The 25,858-nt window shown below is 59.4% G+C and overlaps 14 protein-coding genes across 15 annotated transcripts; 7 read left to right on the top strand and 7 right to left on the bottom strand.

The window, feature by feature from the left end:
- Positions 1 to 311: 311 nt before the first annotated feature.
- Positions 312 to 1,331, top strand: SDRG_01726 (hypothetical protein; the record flags this gene model as incomplete). Its single annotated transcript, XM_008607267.1, has 6 exons — positions 312 to 365; positions 420 to 790; positions 843 to 900; positions 947 to 1,000; positions 1,052 to 1,234; positions 1,284 to 1,331. The coding sequence occupies 6 exons, from the start codon at positions 312 to 314 to the stop codon at positions 1,329 to 1,331; spliced, it is 768 nt and encodes a 255-aa protein (XP_008605489.1).
- A 31-nt stretch (positions 1,332 to 1,362) lies between these two features.
- On the bottom strand, positions 1,363 to 2,960 carry SDRG_01725 (hypothetical protein). The gene has a single exon (XM_008607266.1). The coding sequence runs from the start codon at positions 2,841 to 2,843 to the stop codon at positions 1,410 to 1,412; it is 1,434 nt and encodes a 477-aa protein (XP_008605488.1). The 5' UTR covers positions 2,844 to 2,960; the 3' UTR covers positions 1,363 to 1,409.
- A 480-nt stretch (positions 2,961 to 3,440) lies between these two features.
- SDRG_01724 (hypothetical protein) lies at positions 3,441 to 5,416 on the top strand. The gene is made up of 4 exons (XM_008607265.1): positions 3,441 to 3,684; positions 3,747 to 4,094; positions 4,146 to 4,433; positions 4,489 to 5,416. Exons 1-4 carry the CDS (start codon positions 3,648 to 3,650, stop codon positions 5,262 to 5,264), a joined length of 1,449 nt encoding a protein of 482 aa, XP_008605487.1. The 5' UTR covers positions 3,441 to 3,647; the 3' UTR covers positions 5,265 to 5,416.
- A 741-nt stretch (positions 5,417 to 6,157) lies between these two features.
- Positions 6,158 to 6,436, bottom strand: SDRG_01723 (hypothetical protein; the record flags this gene model as incomplete). Its single annotated transcript, XM_008607264.1, has 1 exon — positions 6,158 to 6,436. One exon carries the CDS (start codon positions 6,434 to 6,436, stop codon positions 6,158 to 6,160), a length of 279 nt encoding a protein of 92 aa, XP_008605486.1.
- A 179-nt stretch (positions 6,437 to 6,615) lies between these two features.
- Positions 6,616 to 7,386, top strand: SDRG_01722 (hypothetical protein; the record flags this gene model as incomplete). The annotated part of the gene is made up of 2 exons (XM_008607263.1): positions 6,616 to 6,885; positions 6,928 to 7,386. 2 exons carry the CDS (start codon positions 6,616 to 6,618, stop codon positions 7,384 to 7,386), a joined length of 729 nt encoding a protein of 242 aa, XP_008605485.1.
- Positions 7,387 to 8,855: 1,469 nt separating this feature from the next.
- On the top strand, positions 8,856 to 9,700 carry SDRG_01721 (hypothetical protein; the record flags this gene model as incomplete). Its single annotated transcript, XM_008607262.1, has 7 exons — positions 8,856 to 8,892; positions 8,943 to 9,028; positions 9,072 to 9,240; positions 9,286 to 9,378; positions 9,422 to 9,477; positions 9,535 to 9,619; positions 9,666 to 9,700. The coding sequence occupies 7 exons, from the start codon at positions 8,856 to 8,858 to the stop codon at positions 9,698 to 9,700; spliced, it is 561 nt and encodes a 186-aa protein (XP_008605484.1).
- On the bottom strand, positions 9,645 to 11,461 carry SDRG_01720 (hypothetical protein). Its single transcript, XM_008607261.1, has 5 exons — positions 10,775 to 11,461; positions 10,633 to 10,727; positions 10,364 to 10,587; positions 10,184 to 10,310; positions 9,645 to 10,137 (listed from the first exon to the last, which is right to left on the bottom strand). The coding sequence occupies exons 1-5, from the start codon at positions 11,439 to 11,441 to the stop codon at positions 9,697 to 9,699; spliced, it is 1,554 nt and encodes a 517-aa protein (XP_008605483.1). The 5' UTR covers positions 11,442 to 11,461; the 3' UTR covers positions 9,645 to 9,696.
- Positions 11,462 to 11,725: 264 nt separating this feature from the next.
- SDRG_01719 (hypothetical protein) lies at positions 11,726 to 12,766 on the top strand (the record flags this gene model as incomplete). Its single annotated transcript, XM_008607260.1, has 3 exons — positions 11,726 to 11,975; positions 12,036 to 12,179; positions 12,225 to 12,766. The coding sequence occupies 3 exons, from the start codon at positions 11,726 to 11,728 to the stop codon at positions 12,764 to 12,766; spliced, it is 936 nt and encodes a 311-aa protein (XP_008605482.1).
- Positions 12,744 to 14,024, bottom strand: SDRG_01718 (hypothetical protein). The gene is made up of 7 exons (XM_008607259.1): positions 13,831 to 14,024; positions 13,524 to 13,782; positions 13,289 to 13,462; positions 13,196 to 13,242; positions 13,038 to 13,152; positions 12,906 to 12,993; positions 12,744 to 12,861 (listed from the first exon to the last, which is right to left on the bottom strand). The coding sequence occupies exons 1-7, from the start codon at positions 13,996 to 13,998 to the stop codon at positions 12,798 to 12,800; spliced, it is 915 nt and encodes a 304-aa protein (XP_008605481.1). The 5' UTR covers positions 13,999 to 14,024; the 3' UTR covers positions 12,744 to 12,797.
- A 136-nt stretch (positions 14,025 to 14,160) lies between these two features.
- SDRG_01717 (hypothetical protein) lies at positions 14,161 to 15,562 on the top strand. The gene is made up of 3 exons (XM_008607258.1): positions 14,161 to 14,818; positions 14,867 to 15,060; positions 15,111 to 15,562. Exons 1-3 carry the CDS (start codon positions 14,191 to 14,193, stop codon positions 15,384 to 15,386), a joined length of 1,098 nt encoding a protein of 365 aa, XP_008605480.1. The 5' UTR covers positions 14,161 to 14,190; the 3' UTR covers positions 15,387 to 15,562.
- Positions 15,441 to 17,348, bottom strand: SDRG_01716 (hypothetical protein). Its single transcript, XM_008607257.1, has 12 exons — positions 17,233 to 17,348; positions 17,119 to 17,184; positions 16,917 to 17,066; positions 16,811 to 16,873; positions 16,708 to 16,761; positions 16,581 to 16,649; positions 16,312 to 16,530; positions 16,209 to 16,265; positions 16,057 to 16,161; positions 15,885 to 16,013; positions 15,680 to 15,838; positions 15,441 to 15,636 (listed from the first exon to the last, which is right to left on the bottom strand). Exons 1-12 carry the CDS (start codon positions 17,326 to 17,328, stop codon positions 15,568 to 15,570), a joined length of 1,236 nt encoding a protein of 411 aa, XP_008605479.1. The 5' UTR covers positions 17,329 to 17,348; the 3' UTR covers positions 15,441 to 15,567.
- A 172-nt stretch (positions 17,349 to 17,520) lies between these two features.
- Positions 17,521 to 18,932, top strand: SDRG_01715 (the record flags this gene model as incomplete). 2 transcript variants are annotated; one of them, XM_008607256.1, is made up of 2 exons in its annotated part: positions 17,521 to 18,553; positions 18,602 to 18,932. In XM_008607256.1, the coding sequence occupies exon 1, from the start codon at positions 17,529 to 17,531 to the stop codon at positions 18,531 to 18,533; it is 1,005 nt and encodes a 334-aa protein (XP_008605478.1). In that variant the 5' UTR covers positions 17,521 to 17,528. The 2 variants fall into 2 exon arrangements, with proteins under 2 accessions (XP_008605478.1, XP_008605477.1); XM_008607255.1 differs by having other exon boundaries at positions 17,529 to 18,529; positions 18,588 to 18,864.
- On the bottom strand, positions 18,623 to 23,066 carry SDRG_01714 (hypothetical protein). The gene is made up of 10 exons (XM_008607254.1): positions 22,891 to 23,066; positions 22,690 to 22,845; positions 22,346 to 22,643; positions 21,752 to 22,299; positions 19,921 to 21,699; positions 19,789 to 19,868; positions 19,662 to 19,739; positions 19,354 to 19,613; positions 19,172 to 19,311; positions 18,623 to 19,126 (listed from the first exon to the last, which is right to left on the bottom strand). The coding sequence occupies exons 1-10, from the start codon at positions 23,053 to 23,055 to the stop codon at positions 18,929 to 18,931; spliced, it is 3,702 nt and encodes a 1,233-aa protein (XP_008605476.1). The 5' UTR covers positions 23,056 to 23,066; the 3' UTR covers positions 18,623 to 18,928.
- Positions 23,067 to 24,167: 1,101 nt separating this feature from the next.
- Positions 24,168 to 25,858, bottom strand: SDRG_01713 (hypothetical protein). The gene is made up of 6 exons (XM_008607253.1): positions 25,691 to 25,858; positions 25,487 to 25,639; positions 25,357 to 25,439; positions 24,828 to 25,310; positions 24,656 to 24,777; positions 24,168 to 24,607 (listed from the first exon to the last, which is right to left on the bottom strand). The coding sequence occupies exons 1-6, from the start codon at positions 25,809 to 25,811 to the stop codon at positions 24,220 to 24,222; spliced, it is 1,350 nt and encodes a 449-aa protein (XP_008605475.1). The 5' UTR covers positions 25,812 to 25,858; the 3' UTR covers positions 24,168 to 24,219.

Here is a 25,858-nt window from a genome sequence, read left to right as displayed (position 1 = left end):
GTGTGAAGAATCATCCGCTCCGCATGAAGTCGGATTTAAGGTAATTACGAGCAATGCGAGCAATGGATCGTGGCCGCCATAAGACAACGCCGGATGTGTACAGAAGAGCTTGGCCTTGCGCTCGCTGCAGTGTCGATACAAGTGTATAGTGTGCACGAGTCAGTTGTGTTTGAACTAGCGTGGTGAGTGCGGCGAAGGGCGATGCCTGGAACATGACCGTCGATGGCCAGAAATTACCTTATACGAGTACCCTCCGGCGGTCGATCCAACCACCACTTTGCACTTGCAGAATCGAAACTCCGTCGCGCCCGATGAAGTGGCTCACGGAACACTTGAACCAGTGCATGCACGGGCAGAATGGCCATGTACGTTGCCGATGTCCTGAAGGTAGAAGCGTGGCTCATGCTGCGTTTGCTCAGTCGCGCTGGAACAAACGCGCCGCGACGATCTGGAACGAGGACACGGAGAGCGCGCGCATTCTCCAAGAAGAGATGCGCCAGTGCGAGCCCGAAGAGGTTGATGACAGTACGGCAGACAAGGAGGACGACTTTCTCAAGAAATACGCGCCGCGCCTTGACGCTGCGGCCATGACCCGCCGCCGGCAGACGTCATCGTCCCTTGGCAGCCGGCTGGACTGGGACGAAACCTTGAAGCTGGATGCCAATGCCATGGACGTCCAGCCGGCGGCGTCGCGCCTCGCGCCTGGGCTCATCTCGGTCGCGTCATGTGACACGGACGAGCCAGAGAGCTTGGCCTTGCAGCTTCTCGACTTTGACGCGGCGACTGCTTCGTACACTCTCTTCTATTGCGTCGTCGCTATTTGCTCATGCGTGACGTTGCAGGCAACTTCCGCCGGCGCCCGCGTCGCCGACCACAGGCGCGCTGCAGAAGAAGAACATGGTACAGCTCCGCGAGCTTGGAGACAAGTGCCTCACTCCCGTCGTAGCGCCTGCTCTCACTCCTCCGCAACGTCCGGCGGCTCGAGTCGCAGTACCTCGAGGTCTTATTGCACTCCATTTTCTCCCAACAAGTTCTTATCGCTCTTACACAGAGTGGCAAGTCGGGGCGCATGCTGCCGTCGGCCATCATCGAGATGCCAGCGTTCCAGTACTCGACGCCGAAAGCGCCGAGCGGCAACACCAAGTGCTCGATCTGCCTCCACGACTTTCACGAGGACCAAGAGGTGCGCGCGCTGCCGTGCCTGCACATGTTTCACTCGTGCTGCATCGACCAGGTACTACGGCCCAGTGGACTTTGTTGGCAATGACTTTCGTTTGTCGCAGTGGCTCCTCTCGCAGTCCAAGTGCCCCATCTGCGTCCTGAGTCCCTAGTATTATACACAAGGTCCTGTAGACACCAAGCTGCGCACTCACAATCTTGCTTTTATAAGTTAAAGAGAAATACCACGTCTATCGCCGGGGCGCGCCGGACGCCATTGCGTAGTGCGGCTGCGGCGGTGGTTGGTAGTGTATCGACGGCGTCCGCGACCCTGCCGAGCTCGACGAGAGCATCGAGAGGTTCATCGTGGACCGACGCAGCTCCTGGACTTCCTGGCTCGCGCGGTCGAGGCGCGAGTCCATCTTCCCGAGCTCTTCGAAGGCTTCGTTGACGACTTCGTCCGCCGCTTCAATCTTGGCAATCGCTACGCTGATGAGGTACTTGGCCTGCTCGAGCTGCTCGTCCTGGTCATACGCGACCGTGCGCAGCTTCTCGAGCATCTCGATGAGCTCATTCTGCGACGCCTCGTAGTACGCATCGGCGTTGTGGGCCGGTAGGTCGCCGTTGAACTGTGCCGTCTCGCGGAGCCGCTCGCTCATGCGCTTGGAGTTGTTCATGAGGAACTCACGGAACTGCTCGAGCTCCGAGTTGCCCGACGCGGCAAGCGTCGACGGCCGGTGGAAGAAGGATTTCTTCGACTTGGATTTGGTCTTGCGGTCCGATTCCTTGGAGAGTCCGGTCGCAAGCGAAAAGTCGGTGAACCGGCGCTCGATCTCCTTGTCCATGTCCAGCTCGCGCATCATCGTGAGCTCCTCGATCTTCTCCTGCACCTGCGCCTCCAGGTGGCGCGTCCGCGCGCGCACCTCGCGTTCAATGTTCGTCTCGAGCGCGGCCTGCTTCTCGGCTTGGTCGGCGCAGAGCTCCTCCAGCTGCTTCAGTCGCGTCTGGAATTGGCGGAGCTCGGCTTTTGAAATGGTGACCGTGTCACTGGGCTGGAACTCCTTCGTCTTCTTCTTGTACGCCGGCGCCGAGAGCATCATATCGTCGTCATCGTCGTCGTCGCTGTCGTCAATGCGCTGGAGCTGGAGCAGCTTCTTGGCGAGCTCGTCGTCGCTGTCCACATCGTCGTCGTCCGACGTGACCTTGGCGTCCGAGTCTTCGTCGGCCTCGGCGAGGTTCATCTCGAGGCACATGCGACGAAGCGCGCGCTTGGTCTGCATCTTCTTGATCTCAGCGTCGGTTGCGTCCGGGTTCTCAGCAATCGTCGAGATGGGCAGCGCGACGGACGGGCGCGCGACTACCTTCTCGGATGTCATGCGCGTCGACACCATGGTGCTGAGGCTGCTTGCGTTGCTGTCGCGGCTACTGCAATAAGTACTAGCCGTGCTCATGCGCATGTACTTGTCCTCGGTCGGGCGCAGCTCGACTTGGCTCACGCTGTCGCGCCCCGAGCCTTCGACGAACATGGACGTTCGGTTCTTGTAGCTCATCGAGCACGTGAGCTTGGCGAAGTTGGCGAGGCCGGCGCTGGTGGCTTTGGCCGTCGGCGTCGTCGTCACCGAGGATTTGCGCTGCAGGTAGTTGACTGACGGCGACGAGTTGGACCGACTGAGCGTTCGATTCATGCGTGCCAGCAATGGGGAGATGACGGGCAGGTACCAAGCGCGTGCGTGGGCGTAGCGGCTCGGTGAGTAGCAGTCGAAGTGACTCTGCTGCTGCCGGCGACTGAATCTGCGATTACACACGAGCCTTCTCTTCGCCTCAGTATGCTGCCAGCTGGTTTCACACAACATTTTATTTGCTCGGCATTTTATTTCCAGTCAATCTTTGTATAGACTTAGTAGTTACGCACTGTATAAATGAGTGGCCCTCGAAGTTCGAAGCCATGTGTAGAAACGCGGCTTTTTATTCCATGTCGCGTCTGACAGCTTGACATTTGTATGCAAGAAAAGAATATATGTATAGTATTATTCGGCCGTGGTGTTGCGAAAAACCACGTGGGCTCGAAGACACCCGTAACTTCGAGCGCGTCGACCGCCGTGGCCAGCGCAAGGGAACGAGATTACACGCCGAAGACGAGCGGACCGAGGTGTGTATATGCTAGGAGATGGGCAGCGCCATAGTGCCACCAAGTCGCTGGCGCTACGGGTACATGGGTGGGTAACGGCGCCGGCGTCGTCGGACTTGCTTTGGCTCTTGCAGAGGCCTGGGCGCCTTTGGCAGCGAGATGGAGCTATTACCAATGACTTACGTACACATGCCGCCGGAGGTGACAGCGATGGGCGGATGCACCTTCTATGGCATCCACTGCTTCGCGACAGGGCGGATGCGAAAGGCCAGCGTCCATGAAACGCCAAGATCCAAGTTGCACTTTGTTCCGATCTTGAAAGGTCGCGGCCACAAATCCCCATCGGAGCATTTGGAGAAACATGCAGCCCGAGCTCGCCCTCGATCAGCGCGGCGACGGTATGGGCAGTCGACATTTGTCCCCTCTATGAGGCACAGTGACATGCACGTCATTGGTGTAGGTATGTACAGCGGTTCGTTTCGGTGGACCGAACACAAACGATTTCCAGCCTTGCCACGACGCCATGGAGCCGCCGCGCCAACGGCCCCATTGACGACCGGCTGGCAGGGCTATTTGGGGCAGTGCCATGCGACCAGTTTGCTGCCGTGGGCAACGAGCGATCCGTCGTTTCTGGATGCGCTCTCGTTCCCAATGACGTTGGTGTACATGACCAAGCTCCTCAACGCCGAGGCAGCTTGGCCATCAGGGCGAACTGTCACCATCCTCGTTGTTGGCGCGACCGTCAAGGCCGAGCAGCGTATTTGGGCCCACACCAACTATTGGGCGGAGATCTCGGCTTTTTACCCAGGTAGCATAGGCGGAGGCAGCAATGCCAGGGTGTGAACATCGGCATGTATAGACCGCTCCTTTGACGTCTGGTTCATCGGACCCGAAGTCTCACTGAGCGTTCATGGTGGTACGGCCGGGAGCCGGGTTACTGCCCATGCCTATCGTGGGACAACTGGCAGCTTCCTGGCAAGCCACGACGTCGACGTCGCGACGACCGTCGTCATCGGGTACAACACGGGCTTTGGCAACTTTGTCGAGTCGGGCCGCTACGATTTGCTCTGGAGCTGGCTTCCCGACCTCTACGACATCGTCGCGTCCGGCCTCCTCGCTATCTTTGCGTGCGCGAACGATTATGCTGGTGCTTGTCATTGACCTCATCTCAGGACGCTTCTTACCATACTATGTCCTCGTAGATATGAACGGCGAGTTTGCCGTGCATACGCGCGTGCTCGGGTCGAACATGGTCTATCTGCCGCGCGACAACCCGTTCTCGGCGGCGTCGCATTTGCACGAAGACGGCAAGCGCGAGTCGGCGTGGAGTCGCGCCAACAGCTTTGTGTACGCGATCCAAGGCGGTGACCGGACGCGGCAGCAAACACTCGCCCTCGGGGATGACAAGCACCTTGCAGCACTCCTCGATGCCGAAGTTGACGACACCCACCTCATTGACCGGGTCGGACGGCACTATTTTCGCGGCATGGTCTTGTCCAAGGAGCAAGCGGCCCGCTGCAAGCTTCTGCAACAGAAAAGGTCGTCACCGGTGGACCGTATTGAAGCTGCTGACGTCAACAAGGACGTCAAGGACAAGCAAAACGACGCCAGTGATTCTGAGGCAAACCAGAACCAGACACGGTACCAGAATGCAGTAGAGACGCTCGAACCAGTGCCCCCGATTGAAGAGAGTGCAGTCAAGACAACCCCTTGTGGGACGACCGAAGCCACACCGCATTACGAGCTGATCTCGACCATGGACAATGCAAAGATGACGCTCACAATCCACACGCCGGCTCTTTCATCGGTGAAAGACATGGCGCTGGATATCTCGAGCGACGTGCTGCAGTTTGTTGTCCCCGGCATCTACCGCCTTCAAGTCGCCCTGCCGTGGGCCGTAGACAATGCTACGACGCGCCCCACGTTCTCCAAGAAGGCACGTCGCCTCGTCATTGCGCTCGCCAGTCCGACAGCGTAGTTTTCTAGAGTTGAAAGAGGTGGTACCGTCCGACTATGGTTTATATACGATCCCTTGTTCGTACGATTATGCTGCGTACGATCCGAGACAACCCTATCCACAACCCGTTTATATAAATACAGTATTGATACCTAGAGCAATGGAAAGCTGCAATAAAATAGGTTCAACGGCTGTCACTGTACTAAACACAGCGAAAAAGTAGACGACGTGCTTTCTAAATTGTGCAAAGCACAAGTATTTCAAGCGCTCAAGGAAAAAATCGTGTTGAGAGGAAATTACGACTACCAGCCGCCACCGCAGTTGCCCCACTGGTCGCACAATGTGGGGTACCAGCCACCAGGACCCCAGCCACCAGGACCCCAGCCACCAGGACCCCAGCCACCAGGACCCCAGCCACCTGGACCCCAGCGACCAGGACCCCAACGACCAGGTCCCCAACGACCGGGACCCCAGCGACCATGACCCCAGCGACCATGACCCCAGTGACCATGACCCCAGCCGCCGCCACGATGCATGCCACGACCACCGCCACGGCCCCATTCGTCGCTCGGAGTGGCTTTGGCGTCACCGCTCGGGTTGGCCTCGGCAGCTGGAGCTGGAGGATCGTTGCTTGGGGTCACGCCATCGGTCGGTGCAGCGTCGTTTGGAGCAGCACCAGCGACCGCAAAGGCGCACAGCATAGCGAGCAAGGGGATCTGCATCGTAGTGTTGATGTCGGAGGCAATGGAAATCTGACATCGTCGGCGACAAGGCGTCGGTGTGGTCCCAACCATTCAAGTGGTACGAAGCCATCAGTAAAAGGGGATCAACGTCTGCGCTGGTGCTATCCCCAATTGATGTGTTCTTACTGCGCTGTCCTGACGTCGAGGTCGTTTTCTTTCTACAGCGCCCGACTACATCTCGCTCAGTGACACCTTGGTATCAGCCTTGACGTCGTCACCGCGTTCCAAATTGTTGGTCGGTGTCGGCAGCTCGTGCGTCTCGAACCTCGCAATGATCTTCCAAACCGATGTCTTGGCCTGCATGCCCAGGACTGGCCACATCACATGGCGCAAGCTGTCGCCGTTGCTCCTGAGCGCACTTGACTCGATTGCACCGGCGCTCGACGAACATTTGGCGCCATTTTGCAGGAGCCACATCGGATGCTTGCGGCTGCACATGACCAGGAGCATCCGTGGTGAGAGCTTTGTGCAATGCTATTGTACAACTCGTCGGTGGCGACGACAGCGTTGTACTTGATACCCAACGTCAAAGTTTGTGTTTTTGCACCGATTTTGAGAAATACACGATTGAGTTTCATAGTGTTGAGATTGAATTGGAGGGAGAGTTTCGGGACACCAAACGATCCAGCATGAGCAACAAGCGCCAAGCTGCGGCCTTGTCGACGGTGCTGGACCTCGACCACGTCCTTGTGGTCATCGTCCAGTGTGTCCCTGCTGCCGAGGACGTGAAAGCCCTCCTCGCTGTGCTCCCGGCGTCGGCTCGCAGCATCGCGCTGGCCGCGCGTCATGAGCTCCTACAAGCCGCGCAACATCACGTTCTGCCAACGGAGCCAAAGCCTCTGGGTGCGCTCTGGCCTCTGCTTCGCCTCGATGTGATCACATCTGCAGCCACCGGTCTGGTGATGCGATGCTTATCTTTCCCCGCCAGCGCTGGGACCTAGCTTGCTGCTCGACTAAGTGATCTCGACGCCGTCGAGTGGCTTCGTCTGTGGAGCGCCAAGATCACACACTACAAGCAAGTTGAAAACGACGCGCTCTTTAACTATCCGGACCTCTGCGACGTTCTGCGTGAGTGTACGAACCTCGTCGCTGTCGACGTCAGAGAGGCGACCGAAGCCGAAGAGATCATGGAGGCTGTCACGACGCCGGCGCACCGCGTCCGCTCGATCAGCGTCGATTGCTATATCTTCGAGTTCGACTTCGCGACTCTGGACCGTTGGTTATCGTCGGGCCACGCAGAGCACTTGGCCTTTTCGTTCTTTGCGACCGAAGATGAGGTGAACCCAGCGTTTGTTCCGATGCTTCTCAAGACCACGGCACTCTCGAGTCTCGAGCTTGTCTCCCTTGGCTCGGGCTCCTTGCGCCGCTCCTTGCCGTCGCGCCCTCATTCTCTCGTTTGACAAGCTTACGCGTGTCAACGCACCCAGAAGACATGCCCGTGTTGGTGCGCTTTCTGCAGCACCTCGACGTCACGAAGCTTCGCACGCTCAGCCTCGAATGCGATAGCGAAGACTTTTGCAAACTTCTTCCCCCGCTGTCGACACTTCCAGCGCTGGAACACATGGAACTGGTTGATGGATTCCTCGATGGGCCGTCGCCAACGACTGTGGTGCTCCCTTCGACGCTTCGGCGCGTCACGTTTGTCCGCATGACGCGCACCTCGAATATGTGGGAATTGCTTGCAGCCAGCATCTCCCAACTACGCATCCTCGACGAGCTCGCATGGATCGAATGCTCGGTTTTCTGTCCTTCGATTGCAACCCGCCGAATCTTGGTCGATGCAGCGCCCGACTGGATCCATCGCGGCGCCACATCGATCCTCTTTAAAGACGACTCCATTAACGACGCAGCTGTCATGGCGCTGGCGGCTGCTCTTCCTCGCACGACGAGCCATTTTGGCTCCAGCCTTACTCTCGGTGGCGCTCCGCTGTCCGTGCACAGCTACTTGGCCTTGGGCGAAGCACTCGCGTCATGTCCTGCCGTCTCTTGACAGCGAGACGTTTGAGACTGAAGCCAAGAAGCGCCACGTTCGATACCGCTACGCGCATGCCAGAGGGATTTTGCTCGAGAGCCCCGTCACTTCACCATAAAGGATCTTTGATCTGCACAGATCGCAGACTTTATTCTTGATTCTGCTTCCCATCTCTTTTGCCCGAATGGTCCTAGTGCGAGGTGTGTAGCCGTGTAGTCGTCGTTTGGGAAAGGGTAGTTTATATTCCACTGAATACAGCCATGTCAAAATGCGCTTTCAACGCCACCATGAAGAAACCTGTCGAGCAGCTCCAGGTAGATCTCTTCCATGCAGAGAGCCGTCTCGCAAAGCAGGACGACACGATTGCGCAGCTTGAACCTTGGTCCTGGGACTTTGTCATGTGTCCCTGCTGGTCCAAGTGGAAATCGCTTGCGCCAACATCCTATAATAGCATCTTCAACGTACTCGGACAATGAAGCGCACACTTTTGAGCCAACGTCTTTTATTTCCCAAGAGCTTTGGGTCTTGCAAGCTGCCAAGCAATGGCGCGACCCACGCAAGGACCCAGAATTCGTTGCTGTTGACAATCCGGATAATGAGAGGCGATTAACCGGATGCTCCGGTTCCGCGCCACAGCTTCTTCTTGGCCGCGCCGGTCGATCCAGCCGACCGCGCCACAGCTTCTTCTTGGCCGCGCCGGTCGATCCAGCGTCTGAGGCTTGACGAGCGCAAGCGCGGCCTCGTAGCGCTGGACGTCGGTGAGCTCCACGTCGGGCGCCCGCGTCATCGCTCGGGTCCGGACCATCGGCAACGTTGGGATCTGACCAAGATGCACAGGTAGTTGGCTTTTATGCGATCTTCCGGATACGGTAACCGGATCTCAAATCAAAGTGCAACATGGACGAGACGCTCTCGCTGGGCGACCTGAAGGACGGTAGGCTGCCACGTATGACCCGACGAAGCTCAGACGACGGTCTGGCGTAGCGCTTAAGGAGACGCTCGAAGCGCGGGGCTCGCTGGGTCCGATCAAAGCGCGGCTGCGCGCCGAGATCTTCCAAGCCTTGGACGAGGTGTGAGGCCGCCACGCCGTCATTTGCACTGATTGTCAAGTAGGGCGGCGTGAAGCCCAAGCTCTCGAACGAAAACCTGATCATCAACGAACTTATCCGCGAGTACTTGGAGTATAACGGGTATCGCCACACGCTCTCGGTCTTCCTGCCCGAGTCGGGCCAGCCACTCGAGCGCCCATTCCAGCGCCGCTTCCTCGCCCACGAGCTCCACAGTACGTCGTCCTCGTAGCCTCAATATACATACTCACAGCTTGCAGTTGCGGAAGACCCGCGCTACAACCAGATCCCGCTGGTCTACGGCATCGTCGCAGCGCTCCAAGACGCACGCACAACTGCCGAGAGTCCTCCTCGTACACGCCCCGTCGGTGGTGGACAATACTTATTGCATCTTAGGCGCCGACGCACGTCCAGCGACGCCACCGACGTTTGCAGTTCCGACGCTGTCCATGGTTTTCGATTCCACCGTAGCTTGGCCTGGATCGATCTGACTGCATCGGTTCATGTAGATGTCCGAGGTGGTACCGGACGCATCGGGCAATCATCTCGAGATGCCAGCGTCGGTCGCTCTCGAGACACGCCCCCCCGTCGCCCGTACACCGACCCGTTGCACTAGCCATCGTTTTCACCATGTTCCTAGAGGCGTCGCCCGCTGCGGTTCTCTTTATGAATTAATCCAAACTCCCGGCGGTCCAGAGACGCACGTAGCCATCGTTGCCGTACGTCGCGAGCACGTTGCGGTGCGGGTGGTGGGCGATGCCAAAGACTTCGCCGTTGCAGACCTGCATCGCGTGCTCGAGGGTCCCGCTTGCGAGCGCAAAGCAGAGCACGTAGCCCTTCTCCGTGAGGCCGTAGAGGAACGTGCCTTTCGGCGAGAGCACGGCGCCGACAAAGTCGCCCTTCGGTTCGATCGCATCGAACGGATCGACAAACGCACGCAGCGAGTCGCCGTGGAAGTTGATCAAATGTAGCGCTTTGGAACGGGTGCAGAGCAACAATGCGTCCTTGAGCGTCGGTACAGTGAGCACGCTGAGCACGTCCATCTCGACACCGGCGGCGGCGTGCGGCGGGCGCATCGTCGCCACACACGACGCGCTCTTGACATCCCAGATCTACGACAGTGCGATAGAACAACTGCTGCGAAATGACGTGGCGTACCTTGAGCGTGCCGTCGCACGAGGCCGAGATGACCTTGGACGCATCAGACGAAAAGACCGCGTGGTTGACGTATCCGTCGTGGCCGTGGAACTCCTTGAGGGTCTGGCCCGACTTGAGCCCATGCAGCCTAATATCGGGATCCATGATGCAAGCCTGGAGCATGGAGGAAGTGGTTGGTACCGAACGAGCTGGTCGAAGGACGAGGTGAGGAGCTGGGTGCCGTCGCGCGAGAAGCAAATGCTGTGAATACTGTTGCCGTGCGCGTGTTCAAAGCGGCGGAGGCACTGCCCGGTCGAGATCTTCCACACCTTGACCTTGCCGTCCACACTGGCCGTCGCGAGGAGATCGCCGTCGCGGCTAAACGCCTCGGCCGACACGCCCACTTCGTGCATCATAAAGTCGTCCTAGCATTGCGTCGGCTGCGACGTCATACGCGTGCAGCCTCGTACCCGCGCTTGGTACTCGAGGTCCTTCTTGAGCTCGCACTTGTCAAAGTCCCATGCCTCGACGAACCCATCCTTCGTGCCCGTGATGAGCATGCTACCTGCACAGCGTCATGAGCATGCAAAAGAGAATATATATATCGTGTACCGTCGGCGCTAAACTGCGCCGTCTGCGGGCACGACGCCTTGCTGAACTTGATCTTGCCGTGGGGTGCCTGGATCTTCTCTTCCGTGCGGTCCACCTTGAGTCGCTTGGCCGCGTTCTGGAACAGATCGAGCTCGGACGGGAGGACGCCGCTGAGCTGCTGAAACTTGAGCGCTTGCCCGAGGAGCGTCAGGAGCCGCGAGGGCGGCACCGTCGTCACATGCTTCTTGATGCGATGCGCGAGCTCGTCACGCTTGGTCTCCTTGCTCGCGCCGGCGTAGGCCGTTTTGGCGTCGAACGTGGCCCGTGGTGCAGTGAGGCGATCGAGCTGGTTGAAGCGCGTGATATCGGATTCCTTGAGCGCTTGGAGCGGCGCGGCCAACGTGAGAAGCTCCTTAGCAACGCTAAACTCGCCAAGCTCGGCCATCTCGAGCGCGATCTGCTCGTAGAGGTCGACCATGACGGGCGTCGGCAGGTGCAGGTGCTGCGTCTGCAGCAAAACGCGGTCCCACTTGCCAAAGGTGATGTCACTCAGGAGCGCATCCGCCGAGTCGACGGCGTTCAGCGTCACTTGGCTCTCGCGCTGGAGCGTGTGCAGCGTCTCGTACAGCTTGTGCTCGCGCAGGAACTGCTGCATGAGCCGGATGACATCCTCGCCCGCAATCTCCATCGCTTCGTCTTTGGGTCTGCCGCACACACACTATTACGTTTTTTACAAGTAAATAGTGTCATATAGTCGAAACGCTCATTTGATGCTATAGCTCAAACACTTTGTCTTGGATTCCTTTGGTGGCCGATAGATACCTCTACTGCTTGTGCACGTGCACTCGACGTTGTCACCGGTTGGCCACCTTGCACACGCGCGCCGACAAGTTGCGGCTCACGGCTAGGTAAAATCATTCAAATAGTGTAAATCGTTGAATATAGTGTACATCTGGATCACAGTCGAGTGCAATGGCGCTTGGTCGAGTCTGGCGCCGCCGATGGCCGGCGATACGAGGCTTTAGTTCGCAACCGCCGACGTACTGGAGCTTCCCGTGCCCGATCTGCGGTGGCAGCAAGGGCGGCGATGTGCTCGCATGCTCGCCGGCCTGTGCAGCGACGCTGGAAAGGGACCATGCTGGCGCCCACGCCAAGCTCCTGACGCTCAAGGACGACGCCGATGCGGCCAAATCGCCCGCGCTCCACGATGCCATCAAGAGACGTACGAATATTGCGCATCTTCTCTTCAATGCACGTCTCATGCAGGATGCTATCCCTCTAGTGGCGGCGCACAAAGGGTCGGACACGTACGCCTCCTGGGAAGCACTATTGGCGGCGATCGATGCGCCTCTGAGTGATCCTGCAGCGATCCGCTTGCTCTCGGCTGCGTACTCGTACCCCATGACGCTCCATCATTACCTTCCAGGTAGCGTGTCGACGAGGTTTGAGAGCCTCACGATCCTACATATAGACCTATGCGCCGCCAGCGAGGAACGTGTGGCACTGTACGTCCTGGGCGCCCGGGCCGAAGCGACGATGCCCAAGCACATGTGGGGCGTCTTGAACCCACACCGTGTGCATCTCAAGATGGTCGGCAACCACGTTCCGGTGTTCCGGAAGCTTCCGCCCGAAAGCAGCGACGATGCCGTTCACGTGAGTTTTAGCAGCTCGCTCTTCCACGAGATGGCACCGTCGACGCCGTCGCCCAATGCATTTGTGCTCTTCAACCCAGGGCTGGGCCATCCTGCGCTCTCTTCGCTCTGGGCGCCGACGCTCTCGATGGCCCTTGCGACGCGCAAGCCGCTGCTTATCACGTGCTTCAGCGCCATCGATCTGCACCGGGACCTGACGGCGTTGGAGGCAAGCGCGACGACGCTCAGTGGACGCCTTCACTATACAATCTCGGCGCAGCTCAATCCCTTCCAGAGCCGCAAGGCGACCGTGGACCCTGCTGCGCTCCTCGCCCCCGTGCACACCAACCAGTACGCGATGGTCGTCCGACTGACAGCGTAATGGTAGTACTGTACACGCATATCTTGTACAGTTAGTGTCGATGGCGCTTGGACTCCTTCTTGGCCTTCTTCTCACTCTTGTGCTTGCGCTTCTTCCTACGTCATGAACATGAGTGAGAGGATGACGATATCGAGCTTACGAGGACTCGCCCGTCTCTTCCTTGAGCTTTTTGAGCAGCTTCTTCTTTTCTTTGGACGAGAGCGACGCAAGGTACGCGCGCTCGGGATCTACTCAAGCGTGCAGTCAAAGTCAATTCCACGACTGTTGCTACCGGCGGCGGCGTCGTCGTCGTCGGACGGAAGGATCTCAAACTCGCCCGAGAGCTCGGTGCGCATCTCGAGCGGGAGCGACTTCATCACAAGGTCGTTCTTGCGCGACGCGTTCATCTACGCATACCGTGAGGCGCCTGTTTTTGCAGCCAAATGGGACCTTTTGGATGAGCTGCATCGGGTCTTCCATGGCTTGCCGAGCAGCATCTATGCACAAACGTTATTTGCTGTTGTGAATAGAAAGGATGGCTACCGAGGGGATTGAACTCGCGAAGACTGCACTCGCGGTCGCCCGACTGATGGCCCCACTCGCCGCAGCGGATGCACTTGACGTTCCGGAGCTTGACACCGACGGGTTGAAAGTTGACGCGGATGTTGCCCGTGTACTCGCCTTCGACGGGTGCATCCTTGAGCATGGGAAAGCGCTCTACAAGCATATGGCACAGGATGTCAAGGGCGAACATCGCCGATGGATAATAGAACAGTACCAACTTGATCCTTGATGGAGATGGCTTCATTGGGCCGACGCCCGACGTATCGCTCGAGGTTACGCTGCGACTTGGACGCATCCTTGGCCGCAGCCTTCTTTTCGATCTTGCTGCGAAAGGCCAGGACGGCGTCGTCGGCCTCGCCCGCGTCGACCTTTTCGTTGATCTTTTGGAGCCCCGGCGGCGGCTGGTACATGAACGAGACCTTCTGCGAGTCAATGCGCTTGTGCGCATCGACGTCACCCTTGGAGGCTGCAATCTGCGTGGGCCATGAGAGGTTCTGCCAGCATCATCGGGCAAGGTCGACCTGCTGGAAGCGAAGGAGCTCCGCGTCCTTCTTGATTTCGTTGGCCGCGTCCTTCTCGGCGTCGACCTTGGCCTGCGCCTTCTGCTCGGCGATCCAGATGCGCTTCTGGTTGGTCTTGTTCGAAGGGTGCCACCCCTTGAGGTTGAGGAACTTCATGCCACCGCCCATCGCGTCCCTTTCTTCCGATGTTTCGATTCTGCCACTGCGCTCATTGGTCCACCGCACGGTCTTTTCGACCAATCAACGTCGCGCATACGTATGCGGACATCCGGATGCGGCGTGTCACTGCAGGTAGTGATTACACACCTTGCAGGGTCGCCATTCTGAATTCGACCTTGTTCCCACAACAGCAACTGCAACATGTCGGTCGACCTCGAGCTGCGCCACGTCCTCGTCGCCTTCCGCCACGGCGACCGGTCGCCGATCCTGCCCACGCTTGGCACGGCCATCAACATGGACGACGCGGAGCGCGACTACTGGGGCGCTCGCCTCGCGACACCCGACCAGATCCAAGTGCTTGACGCGACAGCCAGGCGCGCAGGCCTTATGAAGGGCGAGCCCGCGCCGACGTTGGCGCCGCTCATTGGCGGTGCGTGGCCCAACGGGTACCTCACAGCGCGAGGCGTCGACCAAATGATTGGCAAGGGCCGTGGTCTCCGCGAGCGCTACCGCGCGTTTCTTCCGTCGCCGACCGTCGACGACGTGTACGTGCGGTCGACCAACGTCGTGCGCACGATCCAGTCAGGCCAGAGCGTTCTCCACGGTATGTTTCCCGAGCTCTACGACGCCGTCAAGGGGCCGGCGTTCGAGATTCACTTGCACCCGACGTGCCCTTTGTCGCTTGGCCACCACATGGACTACCACCATCTCTCGACCAAGCTCAAGGCGCGCCGGCACGAGTCGCCGATCAAGGACATTGACGCGCTCGAGAAGGAGGTGCATGCGCTCGTGGGCCTTGCCGACGGCGAAGACGTCCAGTGGTCCTTCTGTGCGCTCTTCTCGTTGCTAAATGGCCTCTGATATCGTACGACTATAGTGCGCGAGATCCTCGTGTGCCGAGAAGCCCACGGGTTCCCGTTCCCGCCCGGCATGTCGCTCGACGTCGTGCAGCAGTCGATTCTCCACAACGCGTGGGAGTGGCACGCGCACCTCTCGGACCATTCGTTCCTTGCCAAAGCCTTTGGCCGCGGGGTCCACGAAGCATACAGCTACCTCGCGGACGCCGTCCAGGTACTCATATGCGATCATAATGGCGCTTCTCACGATGCTACCTGGTGCAGGGCACGAGCCGCCACAAGCTCACGCTCTTGTCGGCGCACGACGACACGCTCTGCGGCCTTCTCCACGCGTTTGAGCTGCACCGCCCGAACGTACCGTTCCTGGTGCCCGAGTACGGCTCGATCTTGACCTTTGAGCTCCACCGCTCCAAGTCGACCGGCGACTGGTTCGTCAAGGCCAACTTTGACGGCAATGACGTCTGTTTTGGAGGCGTCGACGACGTGCTCTGCCCCTTGCGCCACATCGAGGCCGTCGTCGCCACGTTTCCGTCGCAGTAAAATTCGACTAAGTCCTAAAATTTGCGCTTTTGACGAGGGTGCTGAACCGACGAATGTGGTGGCAAATTGTGCTTCGATCCAGGAGCTAATACCGCTCCCAATCGATGGCCGGCGTCGAGAGCCGTTGCTAGTATGTACTGCGGTTATTGTAACATGTGTGCTATGCTTTATACACAGCCCGCTAGTTTTCAAAGAGGAGGCCGGCAGCAATGTCGACGTTCCACTTGCACGACTGGAGCGCTTGAAGCGCCTAACGGAGCGTCAGACACAGTTACACCGAACATGCGCCGTACCGGTCCCTCTGGGAAGCCAAAGGCAACCAGTTGAGCAACTTTGGCCGCCTGGTTTGGCGATAGACCAGGTGTCGTCGCCGATGGAGTCGACGGGGCCGGCGTCGGCGTCGATGGCAACGGCGTTGTTGGCGGCGCGTCGTGTGCGCTCACTGGAATTTCCTGCGACAAACTTTCGACTGCGAACTTATTGAGAAAAAGGCCGTACGTGCTCGGGCAAGAACGACACTTCGTGCGAACCACCGGTCGGGTCGCGCAAGACCAAGAGGTTTCGGTGCAGATCGATGCAGCACTGGTGGCGCTTGAGCATATCCAAGCCAAAGAGAAAGTCGACGCCCTACACACCGATTCAGTCGGACGCATCCTGTTGGCAATGCAACCTGCTGGTCGAGGATCGTAAAGCTACAGTTGTAAAAGATCGAGCCAATCTTGAGCTCGGCCATGTGCACGCGACCAATGATCTTGGCCGTCCCGACGCCGACCGCCTGGACCGCAACGCGTCAAGAACGTGCAAGTCGATGGGCAGACGCACCTGCCCGGCGTAGCGCCGATCGACGAGACGCATGATGCCGCAGCGCTCCGCACAGCTCTATGGAGATATCGTCAGCGACCTGAGAAGGTAGACTCGATAGTACCGATGACATGATGGTCGACTGAGCGCCCGAGTCGACGAAGGCTTTGACGGGCGTGCCATTGACTACAGTCGGAATGTACAGCATCGAGACGCGGCCAAAAGCCTCGGGCATCTCTTCCATGGCGATCTCCATGTTCTGTTGGACGTTCCCGAGCCGAATAGCTTCTTCGATCTTGGCTTGCGCTTCTTCCGAGAACGGATTGGCATTGAGAGCAATGAGCTACGGAAGTATGGCTCTTTGGGTCCCTGCATGTTGGCCTCGCTGCCTACCTCTTGTTCCTCTTGGTACTTGCGGCTAGCGGCTTCCATGTATTGCTTCATCAAGAGCATGCGCACTTCCTACACCTTTGGTCGTACAAGCCATACAAGCCATCACGGGGCCGTATCCTCGTCGTACCGAGACATTGTTGACCCGGATGGCCGCGGCCATGGGCGCGTTTCCGCTCTCCACCTACAACATTGTGCGTTCGTGATAGATGAGGAACGCTGTAGGTTAATACCTGTGGTAGCAACTGCGGATTCAAGCGCATGATCTCAATTAGCTGTTCCGCCGAGCAATTGGGCTAGAAATCATGAGCCTTTGCTGTCAACTACACGGGTACACACCGGAATGTCTCGCAAGGTCATACCAGCACGGGCTTGGGTCGCAGGTCCCCCAAGTCGGGCCGAACCCATCGCTGGAGCCGGTGGCGGCGCTGTCGCGGCCGGCGTCATGACAAGGATCAAGTCGTTGTTCTGGATCCCTGCTTGGCCAACCTAGAGAGCGCCACCCTAAGCAATTACTTCTCATAATGTAGTGAGAGGCTACCGTGTGCTCGGGGTTCACTTGTCGCCCGTTCAGCACCAAGATCTGATGGGCCATGGGCAGGTTGATCTAGTCGATGAGGTCGGGTGGGCGCCTGGTTGCTGCATGACCTCGTACCTCAGCCTCAATGATGGCCTTGAGGTTCTCGATCGGGTCGGCCGCGTCGACCTCGACCTGGAGCACATGCTCCTCGTGCGTGACCGTGAGCTGCATGCTGCGTCGTTCCCTTCCGCTCGCAAAATGAAATAATGATCCAAGCGGCTCTGAATTCGAGAATCATAGAATCCACGAGGCCACAATCTTTTTATTCAATTTCGTAGCTCAATATAGCCTTATCTATTCCTAATTAAATATGTGGTATTATATTATTGGCCCGGACGCAGTCTCAATAGTATTTTTGAATTTTGGCGACAATGGGTGACGACGAGCCGCAGCGACTCCAGGCGCACGACGGGCTCTTCCTCACGCAGCAAGAGATCCTGCTCCAGAAGTTGTACGATGACATCGCCAAGCTGCACACGTCGGCAGACGCGTCGGCGCACAGCGAGCCGCTGACCGTGGCCGCGCCGCTCGCACCGGCGACGCCGCATGCGCCAACCAGCGTGAGCCCCGGCGTGCACTCGAACCTCTCGGCCATTGAGCGTGTCAAGGCCGTCATGGCCGCCAAGGCCAAGCAGCAGACGAGCCAGATGAGCAAGGCCGCGCTGAAAACGGCGCCCGTGAAGCGCACGAACCCGCTGGCCGACCTCTTGAAGCCGTCGGCGTCGGGCGCGGCCGCACCACTGAAGCGGGCGCGCATGGCGGCGCCGCCTGTGGCCGAGCCCGGTAATGTCATCAACACGGTCACGGGCGAGATGCGACTTGGGAACGGCCGCGGCATCCAGCTGCCCCCCGAGAGCTTTCTGCGCACCGACGAGTGGGCGTCGCACCGCGACGAGCCACTGGCCGTGACGCTGCCCGCAGTTGTCTTCCGCACCAACAACACACTGGTCGTCAACGGCACGATCCCGCCTTCGTCGTGCCGCTTCGTATTGAACCTCGCGACGACCGACGGTACGATCGTGTGCCACTTGAACCCGCGCAAGATGCGTGGCGGCCAGATCCTCCTCAACAGCTTCGTCGAGGGCCGGTGGGGCACTGCGCACATCGTCCAGCGATGCCCGCTCGTCTTTGGGAACCCAACGCCGTTCCGCTTCATGCTGCGCATCACGATCACACCGTCCGGCTTTGCGCTCTTCGTGGACGAGGTGTTTGTCGACGAGTTCAAGCACGAGATCCCGCTCCGCGAAGGCGACGACCTCGTGCTCAACGTGCCGACGAAGGACGAGTACGGCAACCCCGAAGTCGTTATCTTGCACAACGTATGGTGGGGCCACACGGACATGGCCGCGACGCCCGCCCGCCCGCCGCCGCGGTAGACATCGCCTCTTGCTTTCAAGTAGGAAGGTGCTCATGGACATGGTCTCATGTAGGTACAATATGCCAGGGCCCGACATGCGCATGCCGCACAACAACCAGTTTGACGTGTACGTGGGCAACCTCCCGAGCGAAGCCAACCGGTCGGACCTCGCGCGGCTCTTTGCCGACTTTACGTACGACTACATCCGCATCACGCAGCGCGGCTTTGGCTTTGTCGCGCTCAAGAACGCGGCAGATGTCGACCGCGCGGTGCGCGACCTCGACGGCGCCGTGCTCCCGGGCTTCACCGCGCACCTCAAGATCTCGGCCGCCTTGACCAAACGCACGTAGAGAAGACGCACTGTCGCTTCTACTGTCTGAATCAGTCATAACTTAACACCCATTTCGCGTGGCCTCAAGTATCGACGCAGAGGCGGCGCGAGCCGAGCGTAGCCGCGCGCAGGACCTCGGCCGCACCGCGCTTGGTAATGCGTCGGTTGCTCTGGAGCTGCATGGACTCGAGCAGCGACGCCGATGGGAGGTTGCGCAGCGCAGGAACGAACGCGCCAAGCACACCAACGTCCGAGATATCGTTGGCGTTCAAGCTCAGCACCTAGGATGATCCTGCATGAGCAAGACCGAGGCAAGTGGTCCGTACCTGGAGGCGGCCATTCTCGAGTAGGAGCGTGGCGAATTCCCGGCACACGGGGTCCGAGAGGTGGTTGCGACTGAGGTCGAGCTTCCACAGCGTCTTGTTGGCGCAGAGCGCTCGTGCGAGGACCGCGCCGCTGCCGTTGCCTACACAGAGCGTGACACACAAGCGGCGGGCTTCACCGATACCGAGGCTGCACGATTCGAGCACGAGCTGCTCGAGCTGGCTCTGGCCTGGCAGCAAGGCCAGCGCCAGCGCGGTCACGTGGCGCGTCGAGAGCTTGGTGCCGCCAAGCACGAGCGACTGTATGTGGTGCGTTGGGAACGAGAGGCACCGACTGAGCTTGACAAGGTCGAGCAGCGTATGGTTGTACAGAATGAGCTTGGTCACGGGACTGGCGCTCGAGAGGTACAGCGCGTCGACGATTGCTTGCCCCGTCGACAGCTGCCTACGACGTCGCCTCGTTCACGTACATGGGTTTGCGCATATGACGTACAGGGCAGGACCGCCGTCCGAGATGACGGACGTTGCGAGGCTGAAGAGCTGGCGAAGCTGCGTGACGTCAAAGCCGTGTCTGCATCATCCAAACTCGCCTCATCGTAAATTGCATGTATGGAGCGTACGCTGGCGGGAGGTGGCAGAGCCCTGTGTTGCGCACGCGCGTCAGCACGTGAAAGAAGAGCATGGTCGGGACCGCGTTCGTCTACTCTCGATTGCGAACATGAATCTCAATCTCAAAACGAAAAACACTCAACCTCGCGCTGCGATGGCAGCGTGGTTGACGTTTGCGCGCGCTCGAGCTCCTTCATGCGCTGGAGCGGTGACGCGGCGAGCGACTGGAGCGCGTCGACGGCGTTCGAGATGAGAATCGACGCCCACTGCTGAAAGCAGCGCGCAATGGGTTTCGCGGTCGCCTGCTCGAGGAGCCGCAGCTGTCGCGCCTTCTTGTCCATCACGGTGCGGGCGCGGCGCATGGCGACCAGCGCTCTGTACCGTCGCTGAATGCGGACGACGGCGTCGCACTTCTTCTCCCGACTCGCTCGCAAAAGCGCCTTCCAGTCGGTCAAAACGCGCTCCTTCCACTGTCGCGACCGGTGGTTGACGACGCGTGCCATGAGTGATCGCGACGCCACGTGCTGCGCAGCCAAGCGCTTGACGACGCGCCGCGCGAGCCAGCCGCGGAGCGACCGCTGCAGCACCACTGCCGCTGCATGGCGCTTGCCGCTTGTCGCTTGGCGCAGCGTTCGCAAGACGTCGAAAAACTGCTTGGCAATGCCGTAGAACGTTCGCTGGAGCGAGAGAAGAATCGCGTGCTGTCGTTGGAGGCGGTGGCGCAGCTGCCGACCGCGCCGTTGGTGCAAGCTATGGCGGTACGCGCGCTGAATGCAGTGGGCTGCGCGCGATTGGGTTTCGCTCCGGTACCGGCGGGCAGTCTTCCACGCCAAAAAGACAAGCCGCAGCGGTACCATGACCAAAGGTAGCGTTGAGAGCACGTTCGGGTAGTAGATTTGGTGGTACTCGCGCTCGAACCGGTACTGGCGCCGCGTCAAGTGGCCGCGCACGCAGCGTTGAATCAAAGTCGCGGCCAGATCTTTCTCCCGCGCCCGCAGCTCGAGGTAGAGCAGCCACATGTGAAGTACGCGCTCAATGAGACGCGACGCCGTTGTGCGCTGCATGTGCATCACCATGCGCTCGCAGTAGACGTGCCGACCACGGAGTCTGCGCGCGCGCTTGCGACCAAGAAGACCGCGCACGCGTCGCTGGATCCGCGTGGCGCACCGGTGCTTGAGAACCATGCGCGTGGCGAGATACGTTGCCCAGTGCCGAAAGCACTGCAGGCGCCAGTGGGCGTGGCGCCCGAGAACCAGCGCCTCGACGTGGTTGAGCACGCGGCGTCGGTGGGCCATGGCAAGTCGGAACTCCCAGAGCGCACGGCGTCCGCGCCACCAGCTCTGGAGTCGACTTGCACTTGCTCGCTTCAGTGCGCGCACGTGCGTGTGCATCGAGTACCACGCGAGAAACGTATTGCGCCGTCGCTGTGCACTGCGCTGCCCAAGAAAGAGCGCTACGAGGCGTCGGTGGCTGGCTTCCTTGGCCTTGGCCGCAAGAAACCGGCGACGCGCGAGCCAGAGACGCACGTTGCTCTGGAGCATGAGGGCGGCCGCCTCCTTTTCGATTCGTGTGAGCTGCACATACGCAGCGCAAGATGCAAAACACGCTTGCACCCAGCGCTCGTTGCCATGGCGCAGCACGCGCTCGAGCAGTTGCCGGTGCTTGGCGGCCCAGTCGCGCCGTTGGGCTTTGAGCTTCTTGGCCTCTTGGATGTGGTACAGGCTCTGGATGCGCCGGGCCGCGGCATTCAACCGCTGCAAGAGGAGGTAGACGTCGTTCGCGTACATGGTGTCTCGTGCGGCGGCCTCGCGTGCGAGTTCGCGCGCCTTGCGTTCGGCGACGGCGAGCGCGGCGGCGCGGCACTTGCTATGGAAGAGCGTGAGCACGCACCATTTCCGCTGCCAGCGCTGGCTGCGCGCATGCTACTCCATTTGCGTTAGAACGAGTTGGGATAGTTAAAAACAAGAAATGTACCCGGCAGGCGCGGGCATATCGGCGTCCGCAGTGGCCGCGGGAGAGCCGCTGTAGTTGCGTCGCGCCGCGCGTCTCGGCAGCAAAGTATTCGGCCCACGGCGGGCACAGAAGGCCGAGGTAGTACCGAGTTGCGGGCGACGAGTAGTACTCCATGTACAGAGCTCGCTCGAGCGCGGTTTGGGCGACTGCACTGTTTCCGAGTCGAAGGTGGACACGGCCCAGCACGAGCAAGAGCGACGCGCTGTTGCCGCCGCCCCGTGCGATCGCGTACTCGAGCGCGCTCGCGGCCACCGTCGCATGGTTGGCCGCAAACACAGCACAAGCGAGCTCCTCCCACAGCGCCGGATCGGCGATCCAGAGCTGGAGACGCTCCGATTCGGTTTTGCGCGACGTTTGGTAGAGCGTTAGGGCGGTGGCGACGGACGCGGGCAGCGACGCGTCTCGGGCGTCGCTGAAGTCGCTCAAGAGACGCTGGTAGCCAGCTTCGTACAAGATACGTGCACGCTCGTGGGATTCGGTGTTGCCAGCGTCCTTGTCGCATTGCATACCTACCCTCCTTTTTCATTCGGCTACGTAACCAAGGAGACAACAGACCTGCTATCAGGTGCAGCTGGTACGACGCAAGCGCATACGGCGGTGCTTCGAGGAGGTGGGAAAAATATTCGCTGCTCTGAAGCGGGTGCTGCAGCATGGACGCGACAGCCGCCGTAAGGAAGATGGCGTCGGGCTTGTGCTTGTAGTCCCGGCACGTCTCGAGGAGAAGCGTGCACACGGTGAGCGCCCCTTCGTACGCGTGCAGCTCCACGTACAAGAACCCAAGCCGAAGAAGCAGCGCCGGGTGTGTCTTGTTCTCTGCGTACTCCATCGCAACGATAAACGTGTCGTAGGCCCGCTGCACCATAGGACCCTTAGTCGTTACCAGGTCGTCGTTGAGGTACCTGCAAGAAGGCGTTGGCGGCATCGCGTGACGACGTCTTGTGTCGCTCGAGAAAGGCGACGCCGTCATTTGTCGGTGGCAGTGTCGCCGTGTAGCGCCAGAGATCAAACTGCGCCATGGCCAAGTGCTTCCACAAGATCCAGCTGTCGGGATCCATCTACGAGTGCTTGGCTGACACGAAGAAGAGAACGTGGACTGGTACATCAATGCTGGCTTCGAAGAGCGCGATGGCGCTGAGATTGTCGCCGGCCTTGGCCTTGAGGACGCCCTTGACAGCCAGCGCGCGTGCGTCAGCGCACAGCGCCGCGACCCCTTTGGCTTCAGCGCTCTCGACCGTCGTCGTCGCTGTCGTACGTGGCGTCGCCATGCTCAGCGCATCGCCCGAAATAGATATGGAGTCGTCGCTATGGCTAGACTTGATATCTTGATACACTACGTCGCGGGTCCTTGCATAGACGCGGGTCAGACTTTTGCACTGCATCATCACATTAGTTGTTGATTTTTATTTGATTATCGTATTATAAGATCTTGTTTCTAGTTGTTGTACATCCAATGCGTCTGGCACGTTGCATCGTCCTTGCTGTTGCAGTTGGAGGAGGCGTTGACGAGTTGGCGGACGCTGTTGATGGGGCAAGTCGGTGAAACGCAAGTCGATGGCTCTGCAAGCGGCTTCATCTCGGACGAGGCGACCGAATCCAAGTCGTCCGTCGAGTGCGGCGGTCCATTCGACCACAAAGTAGCTCGAGTTGGCTGCTGCAGAGTCGCGAGAAGCGAGTCGTTGGAGGCGATGGCGGCGTGAATCTGGGTCTCGTCACTACTAGGTTGCAGTGTCGAGCACACATTTCAACCTGACAGGAAATGGTGCTTGTCAAGCCCGAGAAATCGACCATATTTATTAAAAAGTGATTTCTTGCAGTCTATCGTAACCGATTGCTACCAAATACGAAGACGGCGATGCTCCACTCGTCTGTGCACTTTGCGTCCAGACAGGCTCGCGGCTAATGCGCGGAGCCTAGATGATGCTGGAGCAGAGCGACGAGCGCGGTCCGCTCCGACCTGAGCGCGACCTATGGGTGCGCAGAACAGGTCCCTTGCGGGGTGAGCTGGTAGGAACTTTTGTATTGAATGCGAAGCGTTGATTAACGGTATTGCGACGACGGCGCGTTGGCCCGGAAAAGTCTGCGCACCGCAGCGCAGCGAAGGTCGAGCGTTGACTTCTGTCTAGTCGCGCTCGCGCTCCCACGACGCTTCGTGCCGCAGAAGGTCATGCCACTGGACGAGGTACTGGCGCTGGCAGTTGAACTGACGGGTGTTCAGCAGGTACTCGATGATGTAGAGCTGCTCGTCAGTGTCCTCGTCGTATCGTCGCAAGCAAACGCAAACGGCAAACTGGGAGTGATTGTCCTGATTACCGACAACACCAACTCAGCGATCTTGGACCTTGGCTGCGAGGAGGATCGCTGCGTCATGACAGACTCATCAAGGCGCATCAAACGCACGACTACTCTTTCTTATTGGTACGAGTCTTATTCTATTGCTGCATGGGCACAAACTGCAGCACAAGAAGCCCGAGGCCGATCCAGCCCATCGCGCCGTAGACAACGAGCGACCGCTTCGTCAAGTGGCGCTTGGCGACGCGTGCGTTCAAGTGGATGCCAATCGGGACGCCAAAGATGAGTACAAAGCCGCCGATCGCGCCCGTAAAGCGCAAGACGTCACCGAAGTTGGGGTAGTAGATAGCAAAGAGCGTCGTGACCGTCATGACGATGACGTTGAGACCCACCACGGGCAAAAGGCCAGGCCACGCCGTATGGAAGACCAAGTGGAAGAGCTGCGTGCGCACAATGAGAAGCACAAGCGGGTACACGGTCGCCAGCTGCAGTAAGAGCGACGCCCGGGCGCTAAACGCAAATACATCGCTAGCACAACTTGCATGAGCACCATTCGAGCCGGCAAAATGCATGTACGTGATGGGGAAGGCGTCGAGAAAGTTCTGGTGGATGTGGCCGTGGGGAAACCCAATGTAGCCAAGTGCGCCGACTGCCGTGTAGCTCAGCCCCACGAGCGTATACGCCGTTGTCACGTGGCGCTACATCAAACGCATGTGTGGACAAGTGTCGCTGTACAATCGACATGTACCTGGCGCTGCGACGGGTCACAGTGCCGCACGATGGGCTGGATCGCATTGTGGATGAAGAACGAGAGCGTCACGATGCCGCCGAGGATGCCAAAGGTCGACTTGCCGCCAAAGACAATATCGTCATCGAGCCGCCCGGTGACAACCGTGTCGACGCCCTGGTAGACGATGAATACGATCGTAAACAGCACAAACGGAATGCCGAGCGAGTTGAGAAACACGAGCGTCGAAAAGTGCTTGAGATTCGTCACGGGGAAGAGAAGGAGCACCAACAAGGCAGCGGCGGACGGCGTCCAGTGTGCGGCGAGGTCCGATCGCCCTGACCAATGCAAGAGCGCGCTAAACACTGCGTACGCGCACTGCTTCATGAGCACGTGGTACGCGATGCACGCGCCGACAAGCACGAGCAACGAGACGGTCATCGCGAAGAGCTGGACGCGCCGCCCGAAATGATACTGCGTGAGGTCGCCAAAGTCGGAAAAGTCCTGTATACAGAGTGTCTTGGATGGCCCAAGGTGAACATGAGCGTACCTTGCCGTAGGTGACGACGAGGTTGCACGCGTGGCAGCAGATGACGCCCATGAGGAGGACGATGCCAATGCCGAGGATGATCCCTACATGGAGAGATGAGAGACTCTTGTGTGTAGTAGGATCAACAAACCGCTGCACGAGAAGCCGTACGGCAGCGCGACGAGCGTCGACCCGATCATTGTGTTCCAGATCGAAAAGACAGTCGACCAGCCGCTCTGGTAGCGATGCGGCGGCGCCTCGTGGACGGTCTGGAAGCCTTCTTTGGCGTCGCCTCGCGCAAAAACTACACGCCGCATGCCATCATGGATACAAGGCGATGGCAGAGATGGAGTACCTGCGGCAGGCAACACATGGGGCGGCGGGTACATGCCATGGGTCGGCGACGGCTTGGTCGGTGGTGAGACGCGGACCCAGTCCTGCTGTAGCCGCCGGAAGTAGTTCATCTTGGTGTACATGTACTCGCCCCGCGGAGGCTCGTACGGCGCCCGCTGGTCCTCGTCGA

The sequence above is a fragment of the Saprolegnia diclina genome (assembly GCF_000281045.1).
Source record: "Saprolegnia diclina VS20 unplaced genomic scaffold supercont1.4, whole genome shotgun sequence".
In the NCBI taxonomy this organism is placed as follows: Eukaryota; Oomycota; class Saprolegniomycetes; order Saprolegniales; family Saprolegniaceae; genus Saprolegnia; species Saprolegnia diclina.
This window is presented reverse-complemented; position numbering and strand designations above follow the sequence as displayed.